Source organism: Sphaeramia orbicularis, chromosome 3 (genome assembly GCF_902148855.1).
Source record: "Sphaeramia orbicularis chromosome 3, fSphaOr1.1, whole genome shotgun sequence".
NCBI lineage: Eukaryota > Metazoa > Chordata > Actinopteri > Kurtiformes > Apogonidae > Sphaeramia > Sphaeramia orbicularis.
Window position 1 is genome coordinate 40,496,725 of NC_043959.1, and position 14,514 is coordinate 40,511,238.

At 36.9% G+C, this 14,514-nt stretch overlaps 1 protein-coding gene across 2 annotated transcripts; it reads right to left on the reverse strand.

Moving 5' to 3' along the window:
* Positions 1-733: 733 nt before the first annotated feature.
* isl2b (ISL LIM homeobox 2b) lies at positions 734-6,088 on the reverse strand. 2 transcript variants are annotated; one of them, XM_030131000.1, is made up of 6 exons: positions 5,866-6,088; positions 5,301-5,490; positions 4,619-4,881; positions 3,289-3,572; positions 2,314-2,481; positions 734-1,491 (listed from the first exon to the last, which is right to left on the reverse strand). In XM_030131000.1, exons 1-6 carry the CDS (start codon positions 6,071-6,073, stop codon positions 1,375-1,377), a joined length of 1,230 nt encoding a protein of 409 aa, XP_029986860.1. In that variant the 5' UTR covers positions 6,074-6,088; the 3' UTR covers positions 734-1,374. The 2 variants fall into 2 exon arrangements, with proteins under 2 accessions (XP_029986860.1, XP_029986859.1); XM_030130999.1 differs by having other exon boundaries at positions 3,277-3,572.
* Between the last annotated feature and the right edge of the window lie 8,426 nt (positions 6,089-14,514).

A 14,514-nucleotide genomic window follows, 5' to 3' on the forward strand; every position in this document is an offset into this window, starting at 1 on the left:
GAGCTGCTCCCCTCACCTACGAGGGGCTTTGGGGAGGGCGTTGTAGTCTTTCGTGTGTGTGTGTGTGTGTGTGTGTGTGTGTGTGTGGAGGGGGGTGTTTAGTCAGTTTGTTGTGGCTTCAGTCAGTGTATCGCTTGCAGGTGATGCCAGGACCAGATAAGAGGTCGCCGATTCCTGCGCACTGTCTAGACCAGCTTGTGACTCAACCAGAGAAACTGGACTGAGCACAATTTACAGCAGATTTTTGCCCCCAAGATAGTAAATGACCACTGGCCGATTCCTGCTTCATAACCAAAGGGGGGAAACGCGCATGATGGTGGGGGATGATAAGACAACAGAGGCTGCAGGCTTCACTCCAGGCCGAGTCTGTGCAGAAGGTCTGGGTTGAACAGGACCAACAACATGCTCCGTGTGCAACAGCTCTGAATGTTTCTTTAACCTTTTAACGCTGTGGATAAATTCCTCATATCGGCCACATCCCTATGGTGTTCTTTACGCTTATTGCAAAATCCTCAAATGACTCACTGAAACATTTGGATTCAGTTTTTCCATCATAAAATGAGCTCCAAAACACATTCCAACCGGGATTTTGTGCGCGTATATGCTCCTTAATTTACCCACAAACAAATCTAATTTCAATCAAATTCCTGACAAATAACTGAAACTGACAAATGCAAAGCGAAAAGTCACAAACTTCTTATTGCGCCTGCGCAAAGACTGGCCATCACGACACTTTATGTATTCAGCTTTTTATTATTATTATTTTTTTAATCAGTTAATAATTCCTTTACGAATCGGTTTCCTAACAATAAATAATATAACAATAACTTACTTTTGTTCGAGAAGCTCAAACAACCTGTATCCTGCCCTTAAGATAAAGTATTTTACAACACGAATAATTTGCAGATTATCATGCAGACCTTAAGACAAAGACATCTGAGTCAACTGGACTCGACAACGCAATAAATGTATCAAAAAAGTCTTATGTTGAAGAAACAAGACACAATATGATCACAATGAATTTGTTGAATGTCCCTCTGGTTTGACATAGAAATGTCTCCGGCTTGTTCTGGAGGAAAGGTTTGTTTGTTGTATATCCAACGGGAGATCTTCTGTTCTGTACATTTTCTTTCTCCTTATCAAGTCATGCAACAACTGTTACTTTTGTCACTGAAATCTCCAAAGGAAAAAAAACGGAATCAATTGGTGTGTCATGAGTCTCTTCCAAGCCAGGAAATTAAAAAAAAAAACAAAAAACAAAACCCCTCCTCTCTGTAGTTTGGATGTGATGAGCTGGTCACATGCAGGGGACCGGGATCATGCTGCAACTGTCTTTGCAGTGGTGGGGGGACCTGCAGGTCTGAGGGCCCCGTTTCACGTCTCCACCGGGCTGGGTACCATACTGTTGGGGGTGTCCGGTAACTGAGAGGACAAAGAAGTCACGTCGCTGCCCGAGGAGTTCCCGAGAGAGCCCGATTCAGAGAAAGACACCTGAAGAGACGAAGACATGGAGTGTCAGAATGTACCACAGCAAGACGAGCATCAACAGCATCAGAAATAAGAAAAGCACCCCCCCACCACCACCACCCATCACCACCAAATTTTAATAATTTCTTCCTTGTGCCAGTATCAACATGTCCTGAAAATTTCGTGAAAATCCGTCCATAACTTTTTGAGTAATCTTGCTAACAAACAAAAACAAACAAACAAAGCAAAGTGATCACAATAGCTCCTGGCGGAAATAATAAGGTTTCCACATTTGTTTCTGACAATGACAGCATGGACTTCCACGGAATGTGTTCATGAATGTGTTCATATCTGTTTGATCTGTTTTCACACATGCAAGCAATTATTTGAGTGCATGTGTGTTGTGTGCAGATACAGACGCAAAAAAAAAATTATTAGACCATCAAAAGTCATCAAAAACAATGGTTATGCAATCAAGTATTAACTCCTGTGTGTATCATGTGACTAAAACAGACAGAAAAGAAAACATGGAATTCCTAAAACCACTGTTTTATGCAGTACAATGCCACAGATATTGATGCAAGAAGTTAAATGATTTTGGTTATCAAGAAAACAGAGAAAATAGCTGAGATATTTTTGTTGTTATTATTATATTTGTCCAAACAAATGTACCTTTAGTTGTACCAGGCATTAAAATGAACAAGAAATTAAAACATGGGGTGGTCTAATAATTTTTTCTGTGAAGAAAGAAAGAGATAGATAGATAGATAGATAGATAGATAGATAGATAGATAGATAGATAGATAGATAGATAGATAGATAGATAGATAGATAGATAACACACACCAGTTGTTGGAAGGCTGGCTGGTCCAGGTCACTCTGCAGGGCGAACTCACTCAGGGCCTTCCACGGAGGCTGGTAGGTCTGAACCTCCACTGGATTTCCCTGCACAGTGTTCTCATGTCGGATAGGACTCCCAGCTACCAGGGGTGTCCCTGTTAGGCCCTGCAGGTTCTGGAAACATCAAAAACACAACATGAGCATCATATGTCTGATTCCTGCAAGACAGCATCTGTCACCCATCTGCCAGTTTTGGAAGACAGGTGAAAAACAGATATTTCTACATGACATTTAGTGTTTCATAGGCCAAAGGGTAGATTTTTAGATATGCTCATATATATGTTTTGGGGTTTTTTTAGATTTTTTTTCCTGTATTTGACTTTAACCTATACTGTAATTAAACATTACATGATATACCGAAGATTAAACTATCAATAAGCAAGAAATAATTCACAGATCTGTATGTAGAGGATTTTTTTTTTTTTTTAATCTTCAGGTCAGCAACTGAAGCCAAAGCAGGTGATTCATTATTAATTGACTTAAAGTTTGAATACAGAAAAGCACTTGAGCCAACTGGAATGTCTCAGTGTAATAAAGAGCAAAATTATAGTATTTGTCACAACTAAGGATTTACAGAAATGATCAACTGCAACCTGCAGCCAACCACTCATAATCATAAGAAAAGCAAATGCTGGCATTCATACACAGATTAGGACAATTTAATTAAAAAATATAAATTACAGGATTCTATTTGCATTTACTTTCTACTTCTCAAAATATCTGGTAACCTCAATGAATAACTTTTAATTCCGTTGTGAGAATAAAGGCATTCTATTCTATTCTATTCTATTCTATTCTATTCTATTCTATTCTATTCTAACTGACAAATTGGCCTTGATAAACAACTAAATACATGAATAAAAAGAAATAAACAGGAATCGTTGGTAGTAATCAAGTGGTCAAACTTACGAAGATGCTTACAGTCTTATCACTGTGTTGCTGTTGCTGGAGTTGCTTCATGAGGATGGACTTCTTTTTGTCTTTACAGCGTTTGTTCTGGAACCAGACCCGGATCACCCTGGGGCTCAGGCCGGTCATTTCCACCAGCTGCTCCTTCATGAGCGCGTCCGGTCTCGGGTTGGCGTTGTAGCAAGTCCGCAACGTGTGGAGCTGCTTCTCATTCAGAACCGTCCGGACCCGCGTGGTTTTCTCTGACTGTTTGTGGACGTGGTTCCGATGCGGAGCCTGCCGCACCGTCACCGGGTCTGCTCAGGTCGGAGGAAAAAAAAAAAAATGGAAAAGAAAATAACAAATTTGTCAGAAACATTATCCAAGGCCTTCCATCGCCTTTGGCATTCCAGACTTTTTTTTTTTTTTTCTTTGCAGCTTATAAATCTGAACATGTATTGGCCTCATATATTCAGATTTAAATGTAGGAAAAGTGAATAAGGCGTGGATTTATTAGATGATCACACTATAAAAGAGCAGATGTCAATTTAGAAATACACCTCTTAATTTCTGTGGCTGCCTTCACAAAAATGCCAGTTGATTTTCCTACAAGATAAATAAAATTAAACGTTGAAATAAAAAAAAGTAGTCTACACAAGAATTAATCTCTATAATGTTTTTTTGCACACAATCACCTACTATAAAATGTTTTCTTTGCACTTAAAAAATCCTTGTTTTCCTGTGTTGTCAGCTTGAAATAATCCTTGTTCGTGTTGCGTAAAAATGGGAGACTATTTTCCTCCAAATGAGTGAAGAGGAAAAAAAAAAAACAGCAGCAGCAGCAGACATGTGAAATCACTTTAACCCTGAAGTGTCACCACTGGAGGCCTGTCGTTTCACTTTTTTTTTTTTTTATAATTGAGAATTTGGAAGTTTGTGAACATTATTCTCACGTTTGCTTTGTTCACGTTTTTTGGCAGGCGCCTTGGGGATGACAGCTCCGTACGCACACACACGCACACACACACACACCAGCCCTTAGACGCACACACACTCTGCTTCAGAAAGCACTCACACAGGCCCAACAGATTATTCAGATAATGGCAACAGAGCAGGTCAGCGCTAATGAGATCAATGGGAAAATTAGACTTAAGAAAAGTCGCAACCCAGACTTGACATAGACTCATATAAGCTGCGCAATTTACGCAAACGCACTCCACTGCACCACAGACAGCACTTAATTAAAAAAGAAAAAACCTGGAATAATTATTTTTTCTTTCTTTTCTGGCACCAGTTCCCATTTTATAAATATCAAAGCTTCTATTAATATCCACAGATTTCTGGATTGTCTCCAGACCCTGACCTGCTAGGTGTAGCGGTCTGTTGGAGTGGATGTGTCCGGGGCTGATGGGGCTTCCAGCGGAGCTCCTCTCCAGCAGGAGGCTGTGGTCCGCCCGGCACAGCAGCTCGTCTTCCCGCAGTGAAAACTCGTCTCCCGGTAGCAGTTGCCGGCTGCACACGGAGCACCGAAAACACTCGATGTGGTACACGTTATCCCGGGCTCTCATCACCAGATCACTACTGCTGAAGCCCAGGTTGCATTTTGCACATTTTATTCCAAACAGCCTGGAAAGATGGAAATTAGAAGAAGTGGGTTTAAGTATATAGAAGCAAATGAAAGAGTAGGAAAAAAAGTTTGTTTGGTAGTTAGAGTTGGAAATATTAACAACTAAATAATCTATTGCAAAATAATAGACTTTGTAGGCTTAGAATGAATTAACTTTAAATATTTGTTAAAAACTGTTTGGTGTGTGATTAAATAATTGAAATAATATGAATATTTAACTGCAGAATTACGTGTTTAACTGCAAATGAATTGCATTGTGAAATGATAGAATTTAGTATTGTCTATTTGTTTTGTTGCCTATATTTCCTTTTTTATTTAAGTTCAAAGTTATATTAGCGACATATTTCTGCTGCATTTGACAAAACTTAAATTGACATGAGATGAAATATAATTCTATAGATATAAACATAATTCCTACCTGACATAATCTCTTTTGCAATAGGTTTTTCCGTCCCGTACGAAACAAGTGCAGGTCTCGTCCAGGTACTGGCTGCACTCTGCACACTTCAGGCAGGCTGCATGCCACTCCAAGTCGGGAGACACTCTGAGTATGTACTGGTCATGGATCTGACTTCCACATCCTACACACATCGCGAACCCTGGCTTCTCTGCAAAGAGCCCACAACATAGTAAACACAGGGTGAAAATGCAATAAAATTCAAACAGCACAGTGTGCAGCCTGTAACGTACAGTTGAATAAAAATAAGTGAGCTCCTCTTTTTGCAGACTGGACAACTCTGACGTTATGTAACAGATGGAGACTTTTTTTTCCACAGTTCGTAATGCAAATCACAGAATTATTTCATTCCCTAAGAGCGTCTCCAAAACGCACCCACATCATTAGATTACTGTAACTGCATTATTAGGAAAATTGTTTTAGTAGTCGGTGCTGTGTTGCTGTCAGAAAGCCCTGTCACTGCGGCGAAAACAAAATCAGCTTCTAAAAAACAAAAAGGACGGCGAGCCCTTTGGCTTATACTTACTTTTGGAATGATCCCCCATATCACCCAAGAAAGAAGAGCTGAAAATAATATCCACCATACAGGAAGGATAAAAGGGATTGCGGTTGATGCAGAAAAGATGTGAAGAGATGACTGGCCCTTCGGCTGCCTCCCTGATAACTTGTGTCTCTCTGGACTGGAGGGGGGCGAGGAGGCTGCAGGGTCCCACACGCCGCTCCTCTGACGTCATGACGCAAAACTCCAGACTCTCCCCTTCAACTGTCTCTAAACCTCAAGAAATAAACTCCGTGCATATTTAGGATTTCTAAATCTTCGAAGGCAGATTATAGCTTGGTTTTCTAACCATAATTAAAACTAGTAACTTAAGAGATGTAAAAAAAAAAAAAACAAAACAAAAAAAAACATCAAGCAATTTAGAAAAAGACCTTAGTGCATTTTCATGCTCATCATTATCATCATGTTTGGTCGGAGTACTGAAATGTGGCAAAGCAAAATATTCCACATCACAAAAGAAAATAGAATCGAAAGCACTAAAATAAAATAGTCATTTTATGTCTTTGACTCTTAGCTACATTTGTTTGTCACAGAACGAAACAGTGCGTCTGGACTGAAGGCAATAGGCTGTGTTTTACAAAAATCTAAATTCATACTCATAAAATAAATTGTGCTTTTTCTCCTAAGAGTGTATATAAATAAAATAAACAACCAAAAAAAATAAAAAAAATAATAAAATGATGAGTTCACTTTTCTTGTGAACCCTAAAGCTGATAGACTAAAGTTAAAGACATAGATTATACAGAGAACAGCCTTTATCTGGATATAACTGTTTTATTAAAGGTAAACAACATATTGCATACATAAAAATTCCGAATTTAGTTTTTCTGCACACAAAAAGCAGGGCATGTTGGTAAGGCTCCTCTGACTAAGTTTATCATCTATTCGAAAGCATTGCCATCTACTGGCTGAACAGGGGAACTGCTCTTAACAGGAGAAAAGAGTGAGGGGATTGTAGCTTGGAGATGATGTTGAAATGTGGCCTAGAAATTTACAAACAAGGTTTAACCCATAAAGACCCAGTGCTGCTTTTATAGCAGTTCCCAAATTTTTTTTCTCTACTTTTAATATTTCTTAAGTGATTTATCACCATTTGTTCTAATATTATGCTCAGTATTTGGCATTTTTCAGTGGAAAGTCCCATACATTCCTATATTTAATTCACTGATTATGTAGATGTTCATAAAAGCTCAGATTAAAGTTGAGGGATATTATATCAAAAACAGAGAAAACGGAAAGAAAAAGTTTATCAGTAAAATGTATCATTAACTGAACATAAGCCATGTGTCTCCATCCACTGTCATGTATTAAACTCCACAGGTTTTACTAGTGAATCAATGTTGTAGAAGATGACGACAGTTTCCACGGTAACTACAGAGCCTCTGAGCGTCCAAATGGGTCATATCTGATGACCATGAAAAGATGACAAACTGTATTTTACACCAATTATTTAGGATAGGATTAGTCGGTCAACAGGTATTTAACATTGTAGATCAGTAGATGCTTTTTGTTACTGATGTATGTTTGGGTCTTTGTGGGTTAATGTGGATAAAGGTAAGGAAACTAATCCCTCTTTCCTTGTTGTTAAAACAAATATATTTTTTGAGACCCTCTCCATTAAATATGCATTTCCATATAGGAATATAGCACCTTATTTTGCACTATTTTTGAGCTGACCCATTTGCAAAGAGTTTGGGAGGAGAGTAGATATGTCAAAAGGTGTCAGAGGTATTTTCAGATGCCTGGTGGCTGCACTATTGAAGCATCAAATCATGGCTGAATCACAGTAAAACGTAGGTGCAAGTACAAAATATGACTGATGAATAGTAAAACCCATGTTCGTAATAGGTTTTTAGGCTGTATATTACTGTCATGCATAACCTAATACACTGTTCCCCATAAAGTTGGTAATTTTTTTTTTTTTTTTTTTTTTTTTTAAATCTCTTTTCATGTAATGATTGTGACAATGTGATTTACTCATGATAGATAAAGTGTAACTGGGAGTCACACCAGGTCAAAGGGGATTACTGATGTATATATAGTTGCAGAAAAAATTATTAGACCACCCTTGTTTTCTTCAATTTCTTCTTCATTTTAATGCCTGGTACAACTAAAGGTACATTTGTTTGGTCAGCAACAAAAATAGCTCATACAAGTTTAATTTAAGAGCTGATATCTAGTCATTTTCCATGATTTTCTTTTCACTTAAGTTCTTGCATCAATAGCTATGGTATTGTACTGTCAAAAAAGGTGCTTTTAGGCATTCCATGTTTTCTTTTCTGTCTGTTTTAGTCACATGATTCACACTCGAGTTAGTACTTGATTTCATAACCACTTTTGATGGTCTAATAATTTTTTCTGCGACTAAATATGAATTTTAAAAAAAAGGAATTTGCCTGAAAACAAAATTATTTCATCTTTATGGGCAACAGTGTTTTTGTGGAAGGTTTTTCCAATTCATAGTAGACAAGTCAAATGTCAACCATTTGTACTTTTGATGTTATATTTATTGTGGCCACTTCCTAAAAGTATGTTAGGTATGAATGGCTGATAAATGCTTCTTTAATGAACAAACTTTTCTATCAAATTCATAAAGTTTTCTCAACTTTATAACTATGATAAGCAGGATCATATTGTGGTGAATGCTATAACTCAGGGGTGTCAAACTCATTTTAGTTCAGGGGCCACATTCAGCCCAAATTGATTTCAAGTGGGCCGGACCAGTAAAACAATAGCATAATAACCTGTAAATAATGATGACTCCAAATTTTTCTCTTTGTTTTAGTGCAATCAAAATTAAATTATAAAAATATGTACATTTGCAAACTATCCAAACAAAAATGATGTGAACAACCTGAAAAAAAACTGAAATTTCTTGAGAAAAATAACTGCAATTTGTACAATATTACACCTCAACTTACCATTTATACATGCATATTACGGATTGGATCTACAAAGGCACAAAATATTTAATAACTGGAAGAATAATTTATAATTAAAATTTCGCTTTCAAAATTTCAGGTTTTTCGCATTTTATTGTTAAAGGATAGTTTGTAGATGTTAATATTTTCATCATTTAATGTAAGTTTTTACACTAAAACAAAGAGAAAAATTTGGAGTTGTCCTTACTTATTCATAGATGTAATGTAATATTATGTTTTTCACATTAAACTAAGAAAATTTATTTATAGGTTATTATACTGTTATTTTAGTTGAGATCACATTGGTCTGTATGCGGAACCTGAACAAAAACAACTACAACATCCTTGATTGTTAATATCTTAAGTGTAATTTTTGCTAATTCATCCCGCGGGCCGGATCCGACCCTTTGGCGGGCCGCATTTGGCCCCCGGGCCGCATGTTTGACACCCCTGCTATAACTGCTCCAAAGCAAAATTATGAAGTCTCAAAGAACACTTGAAACTGTCTTCCAACACAGATTAAGATGCATTAAACATAATAATATGCAACATATATTATATCCATCTTAAATTACACTGTAATATTGTAAGTGAGTGATCAATATGTCTGAGATAGACTTAGCACCACATGTGATAAAATCAACCTTACTCACTATCAGTAGTCACTTAAGTCCTGTTAAATGGTACTATACTCATATTGTATTTCAACCAAAGTGGTTTGGGTGTTTTAGCGTAAAAGTATAGCCTGCGTACCGAGACTGAACAATACCACTCTAAATCTGTGCTACTGCATGACCTTTTCGTTCTGCCCGTAGAGGGCTCATTACAACCACTTACACTGAGCTCCCTTTAACTTTTACACTGTCACCGAAGACTTGCAGTTTTATGAAATGACTGTTTGCCTACAGTATCTCTCTGGTGTACAGTCAATTCAGTTCAGTTCAATTAAGTTTTTTTCACATGGTGTCAATAATAATAACAATAATAATAATACAAGATTATTACAAGGCATTCACAAGATCAGATCAAGGCATTAACCCATTAAGACCCAAACATCCACTGTTGACCAAAAGCATCTACTGATATAAACTGTTGACCCACTAATCCTATCAATACATGTCAACAACTTGTGTAAAATGCAGTTTGTCATCTTTTCATGGTCATCAGATATGACCCAATTGGACATTCAGAGGCTGCATAGTTACCATGGAAACACCGTCATCTTCTACAACATTAATTCACCAGTAAAACCCATGGAGTTTCATCAATGACAGTGGATGGACACACTTGGTTTATGTTCAGTTAATGATATATTTTACTGAAAAAGTGGCCTGTTCTTCAGTTTTCTCTGTTTTGATATTTGATACAATAACTTTTGCATTTACTCTGAGCTTTTATGAACATCTACATGATCAGTCAATGAAACATAGGAAAATAGATGATTTTCACTGGAAAAAATGCAAAATTCAGAGGATAATATTACAATAAATGGTGAAAGGTTAAATTGAGAGAAAATTCATTTGGGAATGGCCACAAATGTCACATTGGGTCCTTATGGGTTAAAAATATTAAAAGGAGAGGAAACCAAACAAATCCTCCTGGAGGATGCCCAAGGTGACTGTGGAGGAAAAACTTTGTGTACCAAAGGAAAAACCCCTGAAAGAAACTTATATAGGTGTCCATCTGTCTTCACCCGAACCCCTAATCACTGGTTAGAGGACAGAGGAGAGAGTAAAGTGGAGGTAAAAGTGATGAAAAATCCCACAAACACAAAACAAGTTGGTCCTGCCTATTTTTTTCAAATGAAGGATGAGTTAAAACCCCATGTTGGGATCATTTATTATAATATACAATGCAGAATAGAAATTATTTAATGAATATTTCACCTGGAAGCATACACATAGACTACTAAATCATTACGGCTCGTGATACTGTAGTTTATGTGCGTTGCTTTATAGTGTATACTGCACACCTACTACTATGTATAGTCTCTGCAGCTAAATATACTACATGCTATATCTTAGTGCATTATTAAGTCTCCAGGTCAGAGGTATTTTATACGTTAAAAACACAGCGACAGGAAATACCCTGTGTTGCATTATTGTTTGTGACCTGTTAATGACTGCTTGATCTAGCCTAGCCACCCCAACTGTCACTCATTCTGCCATAAAAGCCTCCCAGAAGAATCTCTAATCACAGTTTGATGGGCCCCATTAACCTCATGAAATATATATGTGTGACTGAAATCATCCACTTAAATTTTGGCAACAGCCAAATGTTCTTCTTTGGAATTCAGGAGGGCTTTCTTGGGCTTACTGAACTTTTCACAGTGAGTCATTTACTCTTGAATGTTTTAGGCTTCTATGGCACTTTGCCTCTATTGTCAGACCTATAAGTAATTTACTATGGCCAAGCCTGCAGAGTCCCCAGGCTTCATTCAACTGAAGCTGAGCCAGTTTTTATGTCTGCCGAGATCTCTTTATCTATTTTTTTTTTCCAGAATCAAAACCAGTCAAACCTGCATCAAACAAACAATACAGTCAGTGCAGGCAGTTATTTGTCTCTGTTCTGAGCAGCAGATCTCAGTGAAAACTTCACATTTAAAACAGAACCTGCAAGAAAATGAAGTACCATAATTATTAACTGACAACTTTACTCTGAATTTTTTTTTTTAAAGAACATTTATTTGTGGAAGTGAAGTGTCTGCAGATCTCAAATCATGCAAAGAATATTCATTGATATTCATTTAAACTACACAACACTTGTGTTCTGTTAGAAATCAATATTTAGTGAATAATATTCCATCCGTCTTTCACATTGCTGATAGTGCTTTATGTCACTCCCGGTGCAAAAATGCAAGCAATTTGTTTGATGGCTTTTGACCATATATCTCTGTCTGGATTGCATTCCTGGGTTTTCACTGTGGTTCGGGCCTGGAAATTTAGACTGGTATCTTGTAATATTATTTATTTTCCATGCTGTACTTTGCTTGTTATTAAAAAGTCTTTTTCTTTACAGATGTATCCACCCAATCTAAACACCTGAGATCAACAAAATCAAAGAAAATAAGTCATTTTCAGCCATATGTGTATACTATAAGAAAAATAGAGGAGCATTTGTTCTGGTCACAAGTCCATCTGGATTATTTATCCTGTCCAGGCCTATTGATGTTTAAAACACATCTACTCTAATCAGCCATAACATTATGACCACTGTCAGGCAAAGTAGTATTAATTTTGATTATGTCATTACAATGAGACCTGTCAGTGGGTTGAAGATAATGTGTTAGAAACAGCAAATTGAGCAAGAATAGAGATCTGAGAAACTTTGACAAGGTAGAAATTGTGATGGTCAGAGCACCTCCAGATTTTGTTGTTCATTCCTAATGTAAAGTGGTTAGTACCAGCCAAAAGTATCTAAAGGACAACAGCGGGATCTCAACCAATCAGCATCTATGGGACCAGAACATTATTACCACATGTCCAATATTGTGTAGTTCCCTGTTTTTGCACAATAACAGCTCTGATCTAACACCTCTGAAGGTCCACTGTGGTATCTGGACCAAGACGTTACCAACAGATCACTCAAGTCCTGGAAGTCCAGAGTTGGGTCCTTCATGGATTGGATTTACTTATCCAACACCACCCACAGATGATCAATGGTCCTGATTTTGGGATGTCCTTCCTTTGTCCATTTTTGGTCTGTACTAACCACTGCAGACCAGGAACACCCAACAAGACCTGCAGTTGTGGAGATGCTCTGACCCAGTCATCACCGTTACAATATGGACCTGGTCAAAGTCACTCAGTTTCCTATTTTGCTCATTTTGCTGCTTCAAACACATTCTAATACTTTTCATTACTAAATGCTCAGTTGCTGCCCAAAGGTGCCATTGTAATGAAATAATCAGTATTTTTACCACTTGTCCTGTCGGTGCTGATCAGAGTATGTTGTTTGTTGATTTGTACCTGAAGCAACAGCAATGTGAGTACATGCAGTTTATGGGAATCAAACCTCAGTTCAGATGATTTCCATTTCAGTGACAACTTAAAACTGTTGTATAGATTCTGTATGAGGTGGATGCTGTGTTTAGTCAGTATTTTCTTATGTGTATGTGAAATCTGTGTGTTTCTATAGGCACCTTCCTTGGATCTTTCTTTGATTTTCTTCTTGTGCAGTCACTTGTCTACACATACTCTCATGAGTGTGTATTTTTGTGTGCGTGACATTAGACAAACAGGAAGGTGATTTTCCTCATCAGCTGCATGGAAATGAAGTGAGGGCATCTGGAGCTATTATTGCTATTATTATTCTGACTGACACACAAATCCACCGAAATTACAGTCACTGCTGTATTTAACTGTGTCAACACCCTGCATGTGTTTTTATGTCATAAATATTGAGTTCTGGTTATTTTAGAGACTGAATAACTCTTAGTTTGTCTAAAGGGCAGTATACAGAATATACTCCTATTTTTCCAGTTTTATTGAAATTTAACCCTTTCATGCACAGTGGTCACTACAGTGGACAGTTATTCTGCAGCTGTTCTCTTGTATATTCATGGATTTTGTTGTTTTACTTGCATATCAACCAACACAGTGGATACTTATGCACCATCCCATAATACACTGCAATTCATACCGTTACTGTAACATTCCTGTTCTTGATAAACCTGATCCGCAGAAACATATTTGAGTGTAAATCAATTGTTAATTGTTATTAGACTGTAATTAACAGTTTGTTTGTTTTTTTAAGTTGTTGTGTTTTGTTGTTTTTTGCATATTATTTGAGTGAGTAATAACTACTATTATAGTATGTTATAATGTGAGAAAACATCAGATTAGCAACATTAAAAAAACATTTATTTCGTAGTTTTCACACAGTATGACAGTAAATGCCTGTTTCTGTGCTTCAAAAATTAAACGCATGGTGTCCAGCTGAGTGGACATTTTTGTAACTCCATGAAAAATAGGTTCATAAAAAAAAAAAAAATTCAATCACATTGTTTTTTTCATGCCTAAAGAGGAATAAAAACACTCAGGAAAAAAAAATCTTGATTAAGGTTCTCATAATTCGTGTATGAAAAGGTTAAGTTTTTCAAGCCTAAGATGGAGCTTAGGTTAAGTTACCAAAAAAATTAAATATAACTTACATTTCAGAGTTGTAAAAAGAGCTTTTTGGGAACAGGCAGCAGATTATACTTTTTGACTTTTACAAGGTTTCTGCAGCAGTGGAAGAAAATGAAGCTTTGGAAGTTGATTCAGGGCCTGATTTTGAAAGCATTGTTAGAACAGATTGTATTATTTTACCTCCTTAAACAATATTCGGACAATAGTGCACAGTAGGAAATATGCTGTATGATGTTATATTGATAATTATTATTATAAAAGAGCAAAAAAAATCGCAAAGGAGGATGACAGACCATTTTAGAGAAATCATTTAAAACTCAAATCTCATTTAAATCTCAAATCTCTGAGAGGGGTGTGTTTATAGATAATCACAATCTTATGTTGTATATCAAGTGATTTAGCACTAACAGTCTGAGGACTGGAATTAGGGGGTAGGACTGGATAAGCAGTGGCTTCTTCCTACTCCCTTTCAGGCACGACAGTTGTTCTTTTTTTTTTTTCAATTATTTGTTTTTTTGTGTATTGTTTATCATTATTATTATTATTTTTCTATTGTTTGACTTTTT

Coding starts and splice junctions, on each gene's coding strand:
- isl2b (XM_030130999.1), bottom strand. CDS start 6,073: ATGACGTCAGAGGAGCGGCGTGTGGGACCCTGCAGCCTCCTCGCCCCC. Junction 3,573..4,618: donor CAGACCGCTACACCTAGCAG/GTCAGGGTCTGG, acceptor CGACCTGAGCAG/ACCCGGTGACGGTGCGGCAG. Junction 2,482..3,276: donor ATAAGACTGTAAGCATCTTC/GTAAGTTTGACC, acceptor TGATGTTTCCAG/AACCTGCAGGGCCTAACAGG.